The sequence below is a fragment of the Oncorhynchus keta genome, chromosome 20 (assembly GCF_023373465.1).
Source record: "Oncorhynchus keta strain PuntledgeMale-10-30-2019 chromosome 20, Oket_V2, whole genome shotgun sequence".
Lineage (NCBI taxonomy): Eukaryota > Metazoa > Chordata > Actinopteri > Salmoniformes > Salmonidae > Oncorhynchus > Oncorhynchus keta.
Genome location: NC_068440.1, coordinates 27,929,199 through 27,951,037, shown reverse-complemented (window position 1 = coordinate 27,951,037; position 21,839 = coordinate 27,929,199). Strand labels below are relative to the sequence as shown.

At 47.1% G+C, this 21,839-nt stretch overlaps 2 protein-coding genes across 9 annotated transcripts in view; both read right to left on the bottom strand.

The window, feature by feature from the left end:
- The window catches only part of LOC118399074 (gasdermin-E-like), a 21,974-nt gene extending 9,860 nt beyond the window's left edge, over nt 1-12,114 (bottom strand). For 2 of the 8 annotated variants that reach the window (XM_035794835.2, XM_052472552.1), the window contains exons 1-3: nt 11,734-12,114; nt 10,078-10,315; nt 9,709-9,901 (exon numbers count right to left, since the gene is read on the bottom strand). In XM_035794835.2, coding sequence (XP_035650728.2) covers nt 9,709-9,901; nt 10,078-10,288 — 404 coding nt within the window. In that variant the 5' untranslated portion in view covers nt 10,289-10,315; nt 11,734-12,114. The other 6 variants (XM_052472550.1, XM_052472549.1, XM_052472551.1 and 3 more) reach the window with 6 other exon arrangements.
- A 4,480-nt stretch (nt 12,115-16,594) lies between these two features.
- Nucleotides 16,595-21,839, bottom strand: part of LOC118399588 (oxysterol-binding protein-related protein 3-like) — a 46,754-nt gene continuing 41,509 nt past the window's right edge. Inside the window, exons 18-22 of the mRNA XM_052472538.1 lie at nt 19,587-19,731; nt 19,002-19,146; nt 18,761-18,887; nt 18,518-18,640; nt 16,595-17,893 (exon numbers count right to left, since the gene is read on the bottom strand). Coding sequence (XP_052328498.1) covers nt 17,797-17,893; nt 18,518-18,640; nt 18,761-18,887; nt 19,002-19,146; nt 19,587-19,731 — 637 coding nt within the window. The 3' untranslated portion in view covers nt 16,595-17,796. The remainder of the gene's footprint in view (nt 17,894-18,517; nt 18,641-18,760; nt 18,888-19,001; nt 19,147-19,586; nt 19,732-21,839) is intronic.

Below are 21,839 nucleotides of genomic sequence, written 5' to 3'. Positions count from 1 at the left end.
TATTCTCGCTATACACCAAGTCACTTGGCTCTGTCATAACCTCACATGGTCTCTCCTATCATTGCTATGCAGACGACACACAATTAATCTTCTCCTTTCCCCTTCTGATGACCAGGTGGCGAATCGCATCTCTGCATGTCTGGCAGACATATCAGTGTGGATGACGGATCACCACCTCAAGCTGAACCTCAGCAAGACGGAGCTCCTCTTCCTCCCGGGGAAGGACTGCCCGTTCCATGATCTCGCCATCACGGTTGACAACTCCATTGTGTCCTCCTCCCAGAGCGCTAAGAACCTTGGCGTGATCCTGGACAACACCCTGTCGTTCTCAACTAACATCAAGGCGGTGTCCCGTTCCTGTAGGTTCATGCTCTACAACATCCGCAGAGTACGACCCTGCCTCACACAGGAAGCGGCGCAGGTCCTAATCCAGGCACTTGTCATCTCCCGTCTTGATTACTGCAACTCGCTGTTGGCTGGGCTCCCTGCCTGTGCCATTAAACCCCTACAACTCATCCAGAACGCCGCAGCCCGTCTGGTGTTCAACCTTCCCAAGTTCTCTCACGTCACCCCGCTCCTCCGCTCTCTCCACTGGCTTCCAGTTGAAGCTCGCATCCGCTACAAGACCATGGTGCTTGCCTACGGAGCTGTGAGGGGAACGGCACCTCAGTACCTCCAGGCTCTGATCAGGCCCTACACCCAAACAAGGGCACTGCGTTCATCCACCTCTGGCCTGCTCGCCTCCCTACCACTGAGGAAGTACAGTTCCCGCTCAGCCCAGTCAAAACTGTTCTCTGCTCTGGCCCCCAATGGTGGAACAAACTCCCTCACGACGCCAGGACAGCAGAGTCAATCACCACCTTCCGGAGACACCTGAAACCCCACCTCTTCAAGGAATACCTAGGATAGGGTAAGTAATCCTTCTCACCCCCCCCCCCCTAAAAAGATTTAGATGCACTATTGTAAAGTGGCTGTTCCACTGGATGTCATAAGGTGTATGCACCAATTTGTAAGTCGCTCTGGATAAGAGCGTCTGCTAAATGACTTAAATGTAAATGTAATGTGCACCGGTTTCACGCATCTGGCCTCCGGTGTGCCTCCCCAGTCCGGTGCGTCCTGTGTCTCCTCCGCTCACTCGCCCTGGGGTGTGTGTCACCGTTCAGGCACCATGTTGTGCGGTTCTACACACAGTGGCTCCAGTGCGCCTTCATAGCCCAGTGCGTCCTGTGCCAGCTCCCCGCACTCACCCTGAGGTGCGGGTCATCAGCCCGGTCCCACGCATCAGGCCTCCAGTGAGCCTCCCCGGCGACAGTTCCTAGTCCAGAGCTTCCGGCGACAGTTCCTAGACCAGAGCTTCAGGCGACAGTTCCCAGTCCAGAACTTCCGGCGACAGTTCCCAGGCCAGAGCTTCTGGCAACAGTTCCCAGTCCAGAGCTTCTGGCGACAGTTCCCAGGCCAGAGCTTCCGGCGACAGTTCCCAGTCCAGAGCTTCCAGCGACAGTTCCTAGTCCAGAGCTTCCGGCGACAGTTCCCAGTCCAGAGCTTCTGGCGACAGTTCCCAGTCCAGAGCTTCTGGCGACAGTTCCCAGGCCAGAGCTTCCGGCGACAGTTCCCAGTCCAGAGCTTCCAGCGACAGTTCCTAGTCCAGAGCTTCAGGCGACAGTTCCCAGTCCAGAGCTTCCGGCGACAGTTCCCAGTCCAGAGCTTCCGGCGACAGTTCCCAGCCCAGAGCTTCCAGCGACTGTTCCTAGTCCAGAGGTTCCGGCGACAGTTCTCAGTCCAGAGCTTCCGGCGACAGTTCCCAGTCCAGAGCTTCCAGCGACAGTTCCCAGTCCAGAGCTTCCGGCGACAGTTCCTAGTTATTTAGTCCAGAGCTTCCGGCGACAGTTCCCAGTTCCAGAGCTTCCGGCGACAGTTCCTAGTCCAGAGCTTCCGGCGACAGTTCCCATTCCAGAGCTTCCGGCGACAGTTCCTAGTCCAGAGCTTCCAGCGACAGTTCCTAGTCCAGAGCTTCCGGCGACAGTTCCTAGTCCAGAGCTTCCGGTGACAGTTCCCAGGCCAGAGCTTCACCGACTCACCGAATGATGTGATGGCCGATGCACTCGTGCCAAAAGCCTATCTCTCTCTTGTATAAGTTGATAAAATATGTTGGTAGCCTATAGCAGAAAATGTTGAGTCTTCTCTTTTCAGCAGGAGCTATTTGCTTTCTAACCTGTGTTTTCCCGCAATTGTATTTCAAATAATGTTTCGTATGCATGCTGTTCATTGACAGATTTACCACACATTCCTGACTGTAGGCTATACCTTGTTATTGGGCTACACACCATCAACAGCTAGGTTAGTTGTTAAAAGAAGCTATTGATCCTCTGTGGATAAATTCTCATGGTGTAGTAGACTATTCTGAATTGTTTCATTTCTTTCTGAACAGACAGCAGTAATGTAAATGTATTTCAATTCATCAGGGGTGCAGCACCACCTCCAGCACCCTTCCGTGGCAATGATGAAGTGCTGCAGTCTGTGCATAGGCTATCAGCCAACCAGACGGAATATTACTGGGGCTCTCTCATGCCGTCCCTGGAGGGGGTGCGTCACCTGAATGGGTTGATTCACTGTTGTGGTCATCCTGTCTGGGCTGGCGCCCCCCTTGGGTTGTGCCGTGGCGGAGATCTTTGTGGGCTATACTCAGCCTTGTCTCAGGATGGTAAGTTGGTGGTTGAAGATATCCCTCTAGTGGTGTGGGGGCTGTGCTTTGGCAAAGTGGGTGGGGTTATATCCTTCCTGTTTGGCCCTGTCCGGGGGTGTCCTCGGATGGGGCCACAGTGTCTCCTGACCCCTCCTGTCTCAGCCTCCAGTATTTATGCTGCAGTAGTTTGTGTCGGGGGGCTAGGGTCAGTTTGTTATATCTGGAGTACTTCTCCTGTCCTATTCGGTGTCCTGTGTGAATCTAAGTGTGCGTTCTCTAATTCTCTCCTTCTTTCTTTCTCTCTCTCGGAGGACCTGAGCCCTAGGACCATGCCCCAGGACTACCTGACATGATGACTCCTTGCTGTCCCCAGTCCACCTGGCCATGCTGCTGCTCCAGTTTCAACTGTTCTGCCTTACTATTATTCAACCATGCTGGTCATTTATGAACATTTGAACATCTTGGCCATGTTCTGTTATAATTTCCACCCGGCTCTGCCAGAAGAGGACTGGCCACCCCACATAGCCTGGTTCCTCTCTAGGTTTCTTCCTAGGTTTTGGCCTTTCTAGAGAGTTTTTCCTAGCCACCGTGCTTCTACACCTGCATTGCTTGCTGTTTGGGGTTTTAGGCTGGGTTTCTGTACAGCACTTTGAGATATCAGCTGATGTACGAAGGGCTATATAAATACATTTGATTTGATTTGATATTCAGGATGATGGAAATCAAGTGTTATCGGGTGTTAATCAAATGTTATGCTGCTGTGGCAGTGCTGTTGATATTTAAACTAGGTAGCTTGCTATACACACTTAACCGGTGACTGCATTTCAAGCCGTGCATGTTTGAATACTGGGGACAGGATACTGCATTACAGGAAAGAAAAAGACAACATGGCACACGAGCTCCATACAACACAGGGCTAGGGGTGGCAAACCTGACAACGTCACAACGACTTGGGGGTAATGGGTTTAGGACAACGATGACCAAAACTGTACACCGAAAAATATATATACCACCACCCAAAAGGGTACTTGGTGAGTGGGAGGGCAAAGGGGCAGGTGCTGGGCACAGGTAGACCTCTATCTGGTTCTATAGTCAGATGACATGAAAGTAGAGCTCTGGTCACGCAGACCAGTGGTGGGTTTGGCATCGAATAGAGGAATCATATGCAGAAAAGAACCCCATATCTACTGTAAAATATGGTGGTGAATCTTTGATGTTATGGGGATATTGTGCTTCCACTGTTCCTGGGGCCCTTATTAAGGTCAACGGCGTCATTAACTTTAACAAGTACCAGGACATTTTAGCCAACATGCTGGTTGCCTCTTAAAACTTGGCCGCAAGTGGATCTTCCAGTAAGACAATAACCCCAAGCACACATCAAAACTCACAAAGAAATTGTTAATTAACCACAAAATCAACATTTTGAAATGGCCATCTCAGTCTCCGGACTTAAACCCTATTGAAAACCTGTGGTTTGAATTGAAGAGGGCCGTCCATAAGAGCAGATGAAGGATATCAAGGATCTGGAAAGATTCTGTATGGAGGAATGGTTTAAGATCCCTCCCAAGGTGTTCTCCAACTCATTAAACATTTGAGAAAAAGTCTCAGTGTCATTATCCTCGCAAGGTGAGGTATTGAAAACAGGGGTGCCAATCATTTTGACCCCTTTCTTTTAAAAAAAATATATTTTTGTATTACTTGTTAAACAAAATCTCTTTGTTTTTTCTATTGTATTAGTATAAAATTATTTTCCAAAAACCAATTGCATACAATATAGCTCAGTATATTATTACACTGAACAAAAAGTTCAATGCAACATGCAGCAAGTTCAAAGATTTCAGTTCATAGAAGGAAATGAGTCAACTGAAATAAATTCATTAGGGTCTAATCTATGGATTTCACATGACCTCTGTTGGTCAAAGATAACTTTTTTTTAAAGGTAGGGGCGTGGATCAGAAAACCAGTCAATATCTGGTGTGACCACCATTTGCCTCAAGCAGGGCGACACATCTCCTTCACATAGAGTTGATCAGGCCGTTGATGGTGGCCTGTGGAATGTTGTCCCACTCCTCTTCACTGGCTGTGCGAAGTTGCTGGATATGGGTAGAAACTGGAACACGTTGTCGTACACGTCGATCCAGAGAATCTGGAAGGAGGCCATGGAAGAACTGGGACATTTTCAGCTTCCAGGAATCCTTGCGACATGGGGCCGTGCATTATCATGCTGAAACATGAGGAGATGGCGGCGGATGAATGGCACGACAATAGGCCTCTGGAGCTCCTCATGGTATCTCTGTGCATTCAAATGACCATGAATAAAATTCAATTGTGTTCATTGTCCAACGTGCCAGTGGCCATCAACGGTGAGCATTTGCCCACTGAAGTCAGTTACGACACCAAACTGCAGTCAGGTCAAGACCCTGGTGAGGACGACGAGCACAGAGGTGAGCTTCCCGGAGATGGCTTCTGACAGTTTGTGCAAAAATTATTTGTTTATGCAAACCCACAGTTTTATCAGCTGTCTGGTCTCAGACGATCCCGCAGGTGAAGAACCCGGATGTGGAGGTCCTGGGCTGGTGTGGTTACACGTGGTCTACACTTGTGAGGCCGGTTGAACGTACAGCCAAATTCTCTAAAACAACATTGGAGGTGTCTTATGGTAGAGAAATTAACATTAAATTCTCTGGAAACAGCTCTGGTGGACATTCCTGCAGTCAGCATGCCAATTGTACGCTCCCTCAAAATTTGAGACATCTGTGGCATTCATTGTGTTGTGTGACAAAACTGCACATTTTAGTGTGGCCTTCTATTGTCCCCAGCACAAGGTGCACCTCTGTAATGACCATGCTGTTTAATCGGCTTCTTGATATGCCACACATGTCAGGTGTATGGATTATCTTGGTAAAGGAGAAATGATCAATAACAGGGATGTAAACAAATGTGTACAACATTTGAGAGAAATGCATATGGAAAATGTATTTTATTTCCAGCTCATGAAATATGGGACCAACACTTTACATGTTGCGTTTATATTTTTGTTCAGTGTATCTATTCCACATATTCTTTTTTGTTAATCTTTATCAAGGGTGCCAATAATTTTGGACTTGACTGAATGACCAGAACTGGAGAGACTGTGTCTGGTGAGAAGAAGGAAACAGAAACAGAGATGGAGAGATTTAGGAAGAGAGAAAGATGCGGATGCTTGTAGAGCATGTATGAATGAGTGTGTGTGTGTCTGTATATTCATCTATGTGTATGTGTCACGCCCTGAACTAATTTATTTATGTTTTCTGTATTATTTTTGTCAGGTCAGGGTGTGACGAGGGTGGGTATGTGTGTTTTTCGTCATGGCTAGGGGTTTTTCTATATCTATGTTTTTTTTAGTATGTCTAGGTATCTGTAGGTCTATGGTGGCCTGAATTGGTTCCCAATCAGAGACAGCTGTTTATTGTTGTCTCTGATTGGGGATCCTATTTAGGTTGCCATTTCCCATTTTTGGTTTTGTGGGTTATTGTCTATGGTTAGTTGCATGTCAGCACTAGTTATATATATCACGTTTGTTTTGTTCTTTTGTTTAGTGTTTTTCCTTCATTAAAAGAAGAATGTAAGCTTATCACGCTGCACCTTGGTCTCATCAATATGACGAACGTGACAGAATAACCCACCAAACCAGGACCAAGCAGCGTGTGAATGAGGAGCGGACATCATGGTCCCGGGAGAAAGATGAGTGGAGGACATCCTGGACCTGGGAGGAGGTAATGGCAGGGGACAAGACCCTGTCATGGAAGCATGTGGAGATAGCACAGGAGGAAAGGTGACGATACGAGGAGTCAAGGCAACCACAGAAACCCCAAGAAAAACAATTGGGGGGGGCACAAGGAGCAGTCGGCGGAGCCGAGGAATAGGAGGATTCGGAGGAAAGAGAAAGGGGGGAGTTGTTGAGTTGGTGGAGGACGCATGGATTTGGAATAAAATAACGTGTTGTCAGTTTGGTGCCACCTGAGTCAGCTCTCCATACTCGTCCTGAAATGTGTTTTAAAGTTCCGGAACAATTGATGCCGGCTATACACACCAGGTCTCCAGTGTACCTTCAAGACCCCAGTGCGTCCTGTGCCAACTCCTTGCACTCTCCCTTAAGTGCGCCTCCACAGTCCAGTACGTCCTGTTCCTGCTCCTCGTACTCGCCCTGAGGTGCGTGTCACACCAGCCCGTACCACCAGTACCGGCACCACGCATCAGGCCTCCAGTGCGCCTCCAGGGTCCAGTACGCCCTGTTCCTCCTCCCGCACTCGCCCTGAGGTGCGTGTCACCAGCCCAGTACCACCAGTGCCGAAACTACGCACCAGGCCTAAGGTGCGCCTCAGGAGTCCAGAGCGTCCTGCGACAGTACCCAGTCCAGAGCGTCCGGCGACAGTAATGTCCAGAGCCTCCGGCGATGAGCCACGGTTCAGCTCAACAAAGGCGGAGGGACCAAGGTGAAGATGGGGAGCAGCGTCCAGAACCAGAGCCGCGACCGAGGGTAGATGTCCACCTGGACCCTCCCCTATAAGTTCAGGTTTGCAGTCGGGAGTCCGCACCTTTGGGGGGGTACTGTCACACCCTGACCTTAGTTCTCTCTGTTTTCTGTATTATTTAGGTAAGGTCAGGGTGTGACCAGGGTGGGTACAGTGGGGAGAACAAGTATTTGATACACTGCCGATTTTGCAGGTTTTCCTACTTACAAAGCATGTAGAGGTCTGTAATTTTTATCGCAGGTACACATCAACTGTGAGAGATGGATTCTAAAACAAAAATCCAGAAAATCACATTGAATGATTTTAAAGTAATTAATTAGCATTTTATTGCATGACATAAGTATTTGATACATCAGAAAAGCAGAACTTAATATTTGGTACAGAAATCTTTGTTTGCAATTACAGAGGTCATACGTTTCCTGTAGTTCTTGACCAGGTTTGCACACAATGCAGCAGGGATTTTGGCCCACTCCTCCATACAGACCTTCTCCAGATCCTTCAGGTTTCGGGGCTGTCGCTGGGTAATACGGACTTTCAGCTCCCTCCAAAGATTTTCTATTGGGTTCCGGTCTGGAGACTGGCTAGGCCACTCCAGGACCTTGAGATACTTCTTACGGAGCCACTCCTTAGTTGCCCTGGCTGTGTGTTTCGGGTCATTGTCATGCTGGAAGACCCAGGCACGACGCATCTTCAATGCTCTTACTGAGGGAAGGAGGTTGTTGGCCAAGATCTCGCGATACATGGCCCCATCCATCCTCCCCTCAACACGGTGCAGTCGTCCTGTCCCCTTTGCAGAAAAGCATCCCCAAAGAATGAGGTTTCCACCTCCATGCTTCACGGTTCTTGGGGTTGTACTCATCCTTCTTCTTCCTCCAAATACGGCGAGTGGAGTTTAGACCAAAAAGCTCTATTTTTGTCTCATCAGACCACATGACCTTCTACCATTCCTCCTCTGGATCATCCAGATGGTCATTGGCAAACTTCAGACGGGCCTGGACATGCGCTGGCTTGAGCAGGGGGACCTTGCGTGCACTGCAGGATTTTAATCCATGGCGGCGTAGTGTGTTACTAATGGTTTTCTTTGAGACTGTGGTCCCAGCTCTCTTCAGGTGTTTGACCAGGTCCTGCCGTGTAGTTCTGGGCTGATCCATCACCTTCCTCATGATCATTGATGCCCCACGAGGTGAGATCTTGACTGGAGCCCCAGACCAAGGGTGATTGACCGTCATCTTGAACTTCTTCCATTTTCTAATAATTGTGCCAACAGTTGTTGCCTTCTCACCAAGCTGCTTGCCTATTGTCCTGTAGCCCATCCCAGCCTTGTGCAGGTCTACAATTGTATCCCTGATGTCCTTACACAGCTCTCTGGTCTTGGCCATTGTGGAGAGGTTGGAGTGTGTTTGATTGAGTGTGTGGACAGGTGTCTTTTATACAGGTAACGAGTTCAAACAGGTGCAGTTAATACAGGTAATAAGTGGAGAACAGGAGGGATTCTTAAAGAAAAACTAACAGGTCTGTGAGTGAAAATTTGATTTTCTGGATTTTTGTTTTAGATTCCGTCTCTCAAAGTTGAAGTGTACCTATGATAAAAATTACAGACCTCTACATGCGTTGTAAGTTGGAAAACCTGCAAAATCATCACTGTATCAAATACTTGTTCTCCTCACTGTATGTGTGTTTTTGTCTTGTCTAGGGGTTTTTCTATATCTATGGGGTTTTGTATGTCTCGGTATCTGTAGGTTGAACGAACTGCAAACATCTCTGAAACTGGAAACACTTATCCCCCTCATTAGCAGCTGTCAGAGCAGCTCACAGATTACTGCACCTGTACATAGCCCATCTATAATTAGCCCAAACAACTACCTCTCCCCCTACTGTATTTATTTTGCTCCTTTGCACCACCATTATTTCTATCTCTACTTTGCACATTCTTCCACTGCAAATCAACCATTCCAGTGTGTTACCTGCTATATTGTATTTACTTCGCCACCATGGCCTTTTTTGCCTTTACCTCCCTAATCTCAACTCATTTGCTCACATTGTATATAGACTTCTTTTTCTACTGTATAATTAATTGACTGTATGTTTGTTTACTCCATGTGTAACTCTGTGTTGTTGTACCTGTCGAACTGCTTTGCTTTATCTTGGCCAGGTCGCAATTGTAAATGAGAACTTGTTCTCAACTTGCCTACCTGGTTAAATAAAGGTGAAATATATATATATATATTTTTTTCAGGTGGCCTGAATTGGTTCCCAATCAGAGACGGCTGTTTATCGTTGTCTCTGATGGGGGATCCTATTTAGGTTACCATTTTGGTTTTGTGGGTTATTGTCTATGGTTAGTTGCTTATTTATATATATATATATATATATATAAGCTTCACGTTTGTTTTGTTTCTTTGTTAGTTTGTTTAGTGTTTTTCCTTCATTAAAAGAAGAATGTATGCTTATCACGCCTTGATATGATCAATATGACGAAAGTGACAGTATGTCTACTTTTTAGTACAGTACCTGTCATTGGAGGCCAGCAGTAGCTTCTGTACGTCAACATCTTGCTTTTTCAGCTTGCCGAATGATAATTGGAGCTTTGAGGAGCACCGCCCCTCCACATTGACACTGATGGATCCAGCTTTGGCATCCAGCTTCCCACTCAGGTTGTCTCCAAACCTCCCCTCATAGGACAGGAAGTCTGATTCAGAAACGTCTGAGAGAGTACAGAGACAAGTGCCGTATGAAGACAGATTACCTCTCTGACTCCTACTCTGTCTATGTCAGTTATGAATGGCTATATGTTTTAGACAGTTGTGTGTGGGGATAAAAGATGAGATGTACAGTTTGTGAGATGTATATGAGGAGTAACAATGGCCCTACTTTATTTACCTGGAGTGAGTTCTTTGTCTCCTAGCAACAGGTGACTGAGTGTGAAGTCAGATGGCAGGTACTTGGGCCGTTGCCAGAACCAGAAACGGTTGCGCTTGACAACCAGCGCCATGGGAACCAACTTGTCTGAGTCATTAAGGCGGGAGACCGAGATCAGGGTTCCATCTGGGTCGATCTGACGAACAAATTTTGCAGTTGCCTTGGCAAACATCACCTATGAAGAGGCGGGGCCCAACACCTGGAGGAAGGCAGAGTCACAGTAACACTGGAGTAAGATGAAGTTGCCCCTGGCTCATCTATATCTCCCTATTCCCTACCAAAATGAATCATACAAAGATTTTTATGACTGCTGTTTTTTTTTTGTGATCTCCAAATCTCATACGGTATTTCCTCAAATTTCCCCTTAGAATTCCCCTTCAGATGTGTAGCAGGTGCATGTGTGTGTTGTCCTACTATGTCACTGTCAACCAACAGTGTGTTCAAACATAGATCATAGTACTGTATGACTCACTGATTGGACAAGAGGGAAGTCCCCTGAGTGTTAACACCATTAACAACAACACGCCATCCCCTAACTCCATCCCTCGCCCTCCACATTCTAGCAGCTCAGTTTTCAAAGTATAAATATTTAAAGCAATCTAGAGGGAGAGCAGGGGAGAGAAATGGAGAAAGAGAGGGAGGAGAGCACGAGAACAGGGAGAGAAAAGAGGGAGGAGAGAGAAAGAGAAGAGCTTAATACATCTCAGTGTGGAAAATGTCAAATAAACAAGGGGAAAAAACATGCAGGATAGGAGAAGGAATGAATAATGACTAGAGAGGGGAAGACTGTTCAGGGAGAGAGATCAAGAGGGAGGGATCAAGAGAGACATGAGGGGATGGTAGATATGGAAACGTGTTATCACAACACCTCCTTCCTTTCAGTCCCTCAAACCACTGACTATAACTCTACCCTGAATACAGGTTCTTTCAGTGTATTGGCTCATATAGTGGGCAGGGAAATCCCAAATTGGTAAATAGGACCTTCTCCCCATCTCTTATACTGCCCACCCACTACAGTAAGTGACTTGAGCCATGAGGTCATAATCACTAGCACGCTCTTCTGCGCAATAAGCAAATAACACATGACTCGGATTAGGAATTCAAATAAAAAGTGAGAAGTAAATCATTGCTGTTATTGACAGAAAACCATCACTAACATCAGTAAACATAAGGTAAATAAAAGCAACGTGAATTTTGAGGTTACAAATGTAACCGGTGTGAAATGGCTAGCTAGTTAGCGGGTGCGTACTAATAGCGTTTCAATCGGCGACGTTACTCGCTCTGAGACCTTGAAGTAGTTGTTTCCTTTGCTCTGCATTGGCCGTGGCTTTTGTGGAGCGATGGGTAACGGTGCGTCGATCGTGACTGTTGTCGATGTGTGCAGAAGGTCCCTGGGGCGAGGCGAGGGACGGAAGCTATACTGTTACACAATGATATGTGGCACCAGGGGGAAATAAATACATGATCCAAAACGTTTTATTTCATATATGCTGTGAGGTTTCAATAAGGTGGGAAGAGAAGTCTGTAAAACAGAAACACTATCATTTTTATTTTATTTTTATGTTTTCATTTGGCAGCCTATTTAACACAAAAAACACAGGTTTATTATTAGCATACCTTTTCGTAGTCTGGAATGATAACAGGGATCGCGTGTAGCGCCTCCAAAAAAGCACCAGTCCCGTGGCCTGTCACTTCTGGAATGTCGGTTCTGGCACGCGTAAAACTCACCGTAGTCACTCCAAACAGCAGCGCAAGAAAATGTCAAACTATCAAAATTCCCTGTTCTTAGCAATTCACGTTTAAACTGTTGTACTCCGTTATACAGATAAATAGACTATTGATAATAACCCCGCTACTGTATGGATTATTTTACATTCTGTTGAAATGAGTGCTGCTACATACTCACAACTACACTATAGGCTGTCCAAAGATTTTTATGGTATCGATTGGAGCAGAGAGTTATCAGTCAGACAGAGTGGGTTGGGTCCAACTTCTGTAAACCGGGGAGAGCGGACTTTGCTGCCACCACACCACCACATTCTGGGGGTTGTACGGAGGTAATTGTTATCATATGAGCAGTGTGTGTGTGTGTGTGGGTGTACTTTTCTGACAAGTGCGGACTTGCCCCTCGTCATTGATTCATTCCATATATTTTAACCGGTATAAATGTATTTAGAGCATAACATGACTGTTATTCAACAAGCTGGATAAGAGGTCACCAGGAGAGGTGAAAGACTGACTGACTGTACGTTAAGAGGGCAGTAGTGGTTGAACATAGTGATTCAGTGTGAGAGAATGTAGACTTACTCTGTGCTGTAAATGCTATAGCCTAATATTGTGCCCATGTCAATGTGACAATGACCAAATTTGGAGTCCCCCCCCAAACATGCGCGCACGCACACACACACACACACACACACACACACACACACACACACACACACACACACACACACACACACACACACACACACACACACACACACACACACACACACACACACACACCAAGTCAAGTGAATTCCCCAAAGTGTTTCTCAAATCAGGATTTGTCCTGATTGGAACTAATTTGTCCTAATGGGATTTGTCCTAATGGGAACCCAAGCAAAACTTCTTCTTTGTACTATGACTTTAAATATGAGGGAAGTCAAGCCTTATTCTGTTTTCAGAGTGGGAAGAACACTTTTTACAACAGTGTCATAACATCAACAATAAAATGTATATTTTACAGTTATATTGACCATGTGAACATGAGAGAACAGTGTGTTATTGTGAAAGTGTATGGGCCTGTTATGCACAGAAATAGGTCAATAGCCTATCTCTAGATCTCAATGACCACACCCTTCCCCCCTGACCCAATCACCACCAAGAACCACTTATCACCAACATACTGTACAGTGCCTTCTGAAAGTATTCAGACACCTTGACTTTTCCCACATTTTGTTAAGTTACAGCCTTATTCTAAAATTGATTAAATAGATTTTTCATCTCATCAACGTACACACAATGATAAAGCAAAAAAAAGTGGTTTTGATTTTTTTGCAGTAAATAAATACAGAAATATTACATTTACATATGTATTCAGACCCTGTACTTTGGCAGCGATTGCAGCTTCGAGTCTTCTTTGGGATGTCACTACAAGCTTGGCACACCTGTATTTGGGGAGTTTCTCCCATTCTTCTTTGCAGATCCTCTCAAGCGCTGTAGGCTTGGATGGTTGCTTTGCTGCACAGCTATTTTCAGAGATGTTTGATCAGGTTGAAGTCCGGGCTCTGGCTGGGCCACTCAAGGACATTCAGAGACTTGTCCCGAAGCCACTCCTCCATTCTCTTGGCTGTGTGCTTAACGTCGTTGTCCTGCTGGAAGCTGAATCTTCGCCCCAGTTTGAGGTCCTGGGCGCTCTGGAGTAGATTTTCATCAAGGATCTCTCTGTACTTTTCTCCGTTCATCTTTGCCTCAATCCCGACTAGTCTCCCAGTCCCTGCGTCTGAGAAACATAACCACAGCATGACACTGCCACCACCATGCTTCACCGTAGGAATGCTGCCTGGTTTCCTCCAAATGTGATGCTTATCATTCAGGCCAAAGAGTTCAATCTTGGTTTCATCACACTAGAGAATCTTGTTTCTCATGGTCTGAGAGTCCTTCGGCAAACTCCAAGCGGGCTGTCATGTGCCTTTTACTGAGGTGTGGCTTCTGTCTGGCCCCTCTCCCATAAAGGCCTGATTGTTGTGTGTTGCAGTGCTGCAGAGATGGTTGTCCTTCTGGAAGGTTCTCCCATCTCCACAGAGGAACTCTGGAACTCTGTCAGAGTGACCATCGTGTTCTTGGTCACCTCCCTAACCAAGGCCCTTCTCCCCCGAGTGCACAGTTTAGCCGGGCAGCCAGTTCTAGGAAGAGTCTTGGTGGTTAAAAACTTCTTCCATTTAAGAATGATGGAGGCTACTGTGTTCTTGGGTACATTCAATGATACAGAAATACTTTGAAGTTTATTCAAGTAGTATTTTACTGGGTGACTTTCACTTGAGGAATGTTCTATTAAAAAAGGCATCTTTACTTTTATTCAAGTATCACTATTGGGTACTTTTTCCACCACTGCTGTACATTCCCCGTGTTTAATTTGTAACTCCACAGGTGCAGGAACAAAATGTGGTCGCGAGAGTTGGGGGGTTGGGGGTTGGGGAGTTCTGAGATACCGGAACGCATAAATAAAAAATGCATAAAACAAATGTACCTTAATAAAGCGCTGCATGCATATCATCGCATTTGCGTCGTCACATAGAGCAATACAGCAGAGGCACTAACAGAAGTTGCACACATTGGGAAAAAAATATGTGGCCACTTATAAACGCATAGAAATGTGGCATTTTATAAACGTATTTCATGCAATTCCACAAGACTGAAGACTATGGCATAATCTTTTTTAATACGGCACAAATTATCGAAATGGCAGGCCACTTTGACACTGAAACTGAGATCAATAAAAACTTTTGTCTTAAAAATGCTTTCCAGTTTCACTGACTCACACAATGACGTTCAGTTCACTCGCTGGTGGTGGCAGATGCGCTCGTGCCAAAAGCATGTCTCGCTCTTGTTTAACTTTAAGAAAATATTTGGAAGTTGATCAAATATGTTGGTAGCCTACAGCACAGTCTCTTCTCTTTTCAGCAGGAGCCATTTGCTGTCCAGTCGGTGTTTTCCCTCGATTGTATTTGAAATATTGCGAAAAGCCTGTTTAGCCTGCATGCCGTTTGTTCACTGACATATTTGTCACGCATTCCCGACTGTAGGCCATTCCTTGTGGATTGTAGCCCAATAACAAGAAGCTATTTATCCTCTGCAGCTAAATTATAGGCCTTCTCGTGGTGGAGTAGGATATTCTGAATGATTTCATTCATTTCTGGACAGTAATTATTTGTCAAATGTATTTAAATTATTCAGGGGTGCTGCTGTTCAAGTGGCAATGACTATAAGGAAATACATGATAGTGCAACACCGGAGGGATGAGAGTAACAGGCTCCTGTCTACCAGAGCAGAGAGATGAGAGTAACAGGCTCCTGTCTACCAGAGCAGAGAGATGAGTTGCAGGCTCATGTCTATCAGGGCAGAGGGATGAGAGTAGCAGGCTCATGTCTACCAGAGCAGAGGGATGAGAGTAGCAGGCTCCTGTCTACCAGAGCAGAGAGATGAGTTGCAGGCTCATGTCTATCAGGGCAGAGGGATGAGAGTAGCAGGCTCCTGTCTACCAGAGCAGAGAGATGAGTTGCAGGCTCATGTCTATCAGGGCAGAGGATGAGAGTAACAGGCTCCTGTCTACCAGAGCAGAGAGATGAGTTGCAGGCTCATGTCTATCAGGGCAGAGGGATGAGAGTAGCAGGCTCATGTCTATCAGAGCAGAGGGATGAGAGTAGCAGGCTCATGTCTATCAGAGCAGAGGGATGAGAGTAGCAGGCTCCTGTCTACCAGAGCAGAGAGATGAGTTGCAGGCTCATGTCTATCAGGGCAGAGGGATGAGAGTAGCAGGCTCCTGTCTACCAGAGCAGAGGGATGAGAGTAGCAGGCTCATGTCTATCAGAGCAGAGGGATGAGAGTAGCAGGCTCATGTCTATCAGAGCAGAGGGATGAGAGTAGCAGGCTCGTGTCTATCAGGGCAGAGGGATGAGAGTAGCAGGCTCGTGTCTATCAGAGCAGAGGGATGAGAGTAGCAGGCTCATGTCTATCAGAGCAGAGGGATGAGAGTAGCAGGCTCATGTCTATCAGAGCAGAGGGATGAGAGTAGCAGGCTCATGTCTATCAGGGCAGAGGGATGAGAGTAGCAGGCTCATGTCTATCAGAGCAGAGGGATGAGAGTAGCAGGCTCATGTCTATCAGAGCAGAGGGATGAGAGTAGCAGGCTCATGTCTATCAGAGCAGAGGGATGAGAGTAGCAGGCTCATGTCTATCAGGGCAGAGGGATGAGAGTAGCAGGCTCATGTCTATCAGAGCAGAGGGATGAGAGTAGCAGGCTCATGTCTATCAGAGCAGAGGGATCATAGAAAGTAAATCTCATTCTATTTACTTTTTAAAATGTATTTTTTACCTTTATTTAACTAGGCAAGTCAGTTAAGAACAAATTCTTATTTTCAATGACGGGCTAGGAACAGTGGGTTAACTGACTGTTCAGGGGCAGACCGACAGATTTGTACCTTGTCAGCTCGGGGATTCGAACCTTTCGGTTACTAGTCCAACGCTCTAACCACTAGGCTACCCTGCCGCCCCGAGAGATAGAGAGATACAGGCATGCTTCTCACATGCTTCTCACACAGCCACGGTCACTGGTTGGTCTCACACATACAGTAGGTTACAATGTTGCGCAACCATAAACTTGAGCTGGACCAACCCCAATCAGCTGTTAGAATATAGGCCCAGGCTTGAAAATCAACTTTTTCACTTTTGTGTTTTTGTGGGGGCAGGAGAATTAACAAAGTGGCAACTCTAATGAACTTTGATTGCTTTTATTAGAATTTGTACAGTGAAAATAATTGTTCATGCCATGAGAGTAACCGGATCTGACCAAATACACCTCGGTTCCGGAACAAAGTTCTGTTAAAATTAAGCATTGTACATGCCAAACGAACAGATGACCACACACACAAAGTTGTCATTCTGACTCTAGTATAACAGTTCCACTGTTTTATTGTTCATCTTCATAGATAATGCTCTATTACTTTATTGATATACAGTACATATAATCTTATAACAGGGCAGCACACAGGCATTAACACTCAGTCTTATGAATTTCCATGTGGCCATATTTCACAAGTTCTGTCAGCCAATGGTTGAGGAGTTAAGACTGGACAGAATCGTACAGTAAAGTGTTTGACCTTTAGAAAAAGTTAAATCTCCTAGTTACGAGACTCCATCAATGTGCTTCTTTAGACTACATTAATAAGAGTGGTATTACATCATAAAAGTGCAATGAGGCACTTTAACTCACCAACTGTGAGTGAGGATTTGCATAATCATCTACAGCAGGTTTTCCTGAGTAGTAAATCATTCCATATTATAAACTGGTGGTTTGAGCCCCGAATGCTGATTGACTGAAAGCTGTGGTATATCAGACTGTATATGACAAAAAAAACACTTTTTACTGTTCTAATTACATTGGTAAGCAGTTTATAATAGTAATAAGGTACCTTGGGGGATGGTGGTATATGGTCAATATACCAAGGCTAATTGCTGTATCCAGGCACTCCGTGGTATGTTGACCATATACCACACCTACTCGGGACTTATTGCTCAATTAAGACACTTTGGTGGCTGGACTGCATCCGTACTAAAGTGACAGCATAAAGTATACATTTGACAAATATACAGAGAAAAGGATGACATTGAAAGAAGATAGACTAAAGTAATGACAAAAACAAAACAGGAAGCTCTTTTCTTTTGAACACAGAGTCAAGTGAAAGCTAATTTCTTAAATTAGCTCCCGTCTCCACATACAGAAGCAGGAAGCCCATATTTGGCCGTGGGCCCTCACACTCAGCGGTCCATAGTCAACAGGACAGAGTGTTGTCCCCAAGTGCTGACCTAAGGTCAGTTTTGAGTTTTCCCTGTATTGGTTAAGGTTTGTAGGCGAGAATAATCTGACCCTAGATCTGCCCTCCCATGGGGTCACAGGGTTATAGGTAAGGTCAGAGGTCACCACAGCACAGGGAAGTCCTCTCTGCTGAACCTGGGGTTATTCCGCTGCTCCCAGTATATATTAGAGCTCAGCCACGTGTCATCCTTTGATTTCCTGATAAATAAACAAAACAATAGTCACACAACACATATGTCATAATGCACCCAGGTAGCCTAGCAGTTAACAACATTGGGCCAGTAAGAGAAAGTTCATTGGTTCGAGTCCCTGAGACAACTAAGTGAAAAATCAGTCAATGTGCCCTTGAACAAGTCACTTAACACTAATTAAGACAGTCTGTAAATCGCTCTGGATAAGAGAGTCTGGTAAATTACTAAAATTTAAAAATGAGATCTCATGAATCGACTGAGAACAACTGTTAATGGTGTTGTTTTGACCGGTCAGACACTGAGGCTAATGGAGTGCTATGCACACCACAGACCAGTGACAGTGTTATAATAATAATAATAATATATGCAGTCATGTGTGCATACATTCTACGTATGGGTGGTCCCGGGGATCGAACCCACTACCCTGGCGTTACAAGCGCCATGCTCTACCAACTGAGCTACAGAAGGATATATCGACAGACGCCATTCCGTCAGACCTTTTCCATATTGTATAGGATACTATGCAGCTAAGAAGGAAGACTAACTTGTTCTGTGTTCGAGGGCCAAATGTGTGACCAATGAACTCCCTTGTCTGCTAAAGTCAGACAGAAAGAGACACACGGTTGCGTACTTGAAGAAGCGTGGTTTGTGTGTCACATTGTTCTCCTCCAGGACTTTCCTCCTCCCCCTCTGGAGCTCCTCTATCCTCCGTTTCTGCTCCTCAGCCCCCTCAATGTTCCCTTCTTCCAAACACCTGAAAGAGAATGAGTGAGTGAGTGAGTGAATGAGTGAGAAAGAGAGAGCATGAGAAAGAGCATGAGAGAGAGAGAGCATGAGAAAGAGCATGAGAGAGATAATCCCGGGTGTGTCGTACCTCTGGTCGAGACGGAAGCGTGTGTCTGTGGGGGGTAGGAGGGGCTTCAGGGCAGCGTCAAGCTCATTCAGCTCTACAGCAAACTGAGTGAAGCCATAGTACTGGTCCTGGTCCACAGGCATGGGGTCTACACACACACACACAAAAAAAATTCAACTTATGGCGAAGGACAACATATCAAGCTATAATATTTACTCTATGGTTGAGTTTTGATGGACAGTCCAAAGAGCCAGTCACTCACTTGCTCTCCAGATGCATATAGCAGAAGGTGGGACTCCTTGGTACACACCCTCGTGCCATTTGCCAAAGAAGGTGTGGATGACACGCCCCCCTGTGTCCGTGACCATGCCCTCTATCTCGTTAACCGCTGAGCTCCAAGATCTCGCCTGTGGGTTAAATACGCAAAACGTATTAATAATAAACAAATGAATTAACAAACCAAGGACACAAAACGTCAGGTCAATCTGAAACCCATCAAACTCTGTTAAATCATGTTATAAATTATATAATAAAAAGCCCATACAATTCTATATCACATGAATCCATCCACCACAGCTTTCCAAGAAAAATAGTCTGCAGGATGTTGTTCCTGCTGTCCCTCAGCAGATGGTGCTGTTACACCTAGGGGTTCATATGTGTTGCCCAATTAACATGTTAGGTTATGTCTCAAATAACCCCCTAACCCCTATATAGCGCACTACTCTTGACCAGAGCCCTATGGGTAGTAGTGCATTATATACAAAATAGGGTTCCATTTGGGACAAACCCTCAGTGTAGCTGTGCGCACACAGGTATGGGCTTCACTGTATATTGTCCCTCTCCTTACTTTGACGAAAGTCACTTTACACTGGCAGGCGTCACTGCTGGTGTTTTTGATTGACATCTCTCCGTAGTGTTCTATCCAGCGCTGGCCACTCAGGATGTTGTGGATGCAGGAAGTTACCTTGTTCCACTCATAGTGGTCCCCAAACCTGAGGATGACAAACACACCTGTCACGTGACACCACCCACCGCTCTTTCACACCACACAACACCAGACCTGTCACACACCCCTTTACCACGCCACCCGACCAGTCGCACGACACCAGACCAGTCACACGACACCAGACCAGTCACACGACACCAGACCAGTCACATCACACGACACAAGACCTGTCACGCCACCTGACCTGTCACATCACACGCCACCTGACCTGTCACACACCCCTTTACCACGACACCAGACCTGTCACATCACACGACACCAGACCTGTCACATCACACGACACCAGACCTGTCACATCACACGACACCAGACCTGTCACACACCCCTTTACCACGACACCAGACCTGTCACATCACGACACCAGACCTGTCACATCACACGACACCAGATCTGTCACATCACCAGACCTGCCACATGCCACCAGACCTGTCACACGCCACCAGACCAGTCACACGCCACCAGACCAGTCACACGCCACCAGACCTGTCACACGCCACCAGACCAGTCACACGCCACCAGACCAGTCACACGCCACTAGACCCGTCACACGCCACCAGACCTGTCACACGACACCAGACCAGTCACACGCCACCAGACCAGTCACACACCCAGTTACCACGCCACCAGACCAGTCACACGCCACCAGACCAGTCACACGCCACCAGACCAGTCACACGCCACCAGACCTGTCACAACACCAGACCAGTCACACGCCACCAGACCAGTCACACGCCACCAGACCAGTCACACGCCACCAGACCAGTCACACGCCACCAGACCAGTCACACGCCACCAGACCTGTCACACGCCACCAGACCTGTCACACGCCACCAGACCTGTCACACGCCACCAGACCTGTCACACACCACCAGACCTGTCACACACCCCTTTACCACGACACCAGACCTGTCACACGCCACCAGACCTGTCACACGACACCAGAACTGTCACACGACACCAGACCTGTCACACGACACCAGAACTGTCACACACCCTTTACCACGACACCAGACCTGTCACACACCCCTTTACCACGACACCAGACCTGTCACACACCCCTTTACCACGACACCAGACCTGTCACATCACACGACACCAGACCTGTCACATCACACGACACCAGACCTGTCACATCACATGACACCAGACCTGTCACACACCCTTTACCACGACACCAGACCTGTCACATCACGACACCAGACCTGTCACATCACACGACACCAGACCTGTCACATCACACGACACCAGACCTGTCACACACCCCTTTACCACGACACCAGACCTGTCACATCACACGACACCAGACCTGTCACACACCCCTTTACCACGACACCAGACCTGTCACACACCCCTTTACCACGCCACCAGACCAGTCACACGACACCAGACCAGTCACACGCCACCAGACCAGTCACACGCCACCAGACCAGTCACACGCCACCAGACCAGTCACACGCCACCAGACCAGTCACACGCCACCAGACCAGTCACACCCCTCGCCATCAGACCTGTCACACGCCACCAGACCAGTCACACACCCCTTTACCACGCCACCGAGACCAGTCACACGACACCAGACCAGTCACACGCCACCAGACCAGTCACACGCCACCAGACCAGTCACACGCCACCAGACCAGTCACACGCCATCAGACCTGTCACACGCCATCAGACCTGTCACACGACACCAGACCAGTCACACGCCACCAGACCAGTCACACACCCCTTTACCACGACACCAGACCAGTCACACGCCACCAGACCAGTCACACGCCACCAGAGCAGTCACACGCCACCAGACCTGTCACACGCCACCAGACCTGTCACACGCCACCAGACCTGTCACACGCCATCAGACCTGTCACACGCCATCAGACCTGTCACACGCCACCAGACCAGTCACACGCCACCAGACCAGTCACACACCCCTTTACCACGCCACCAGACCAGTCACACGACACCAGACCAGTCACACGCCACCAGACCAGTCACACGCCACCAGACAGACCAGTCACACGCCACCAGACCAGTCACACGCCACCAGACCAGTCACACACCCCTTTACCACGCCACCAGACCAGTCACACGCCACCA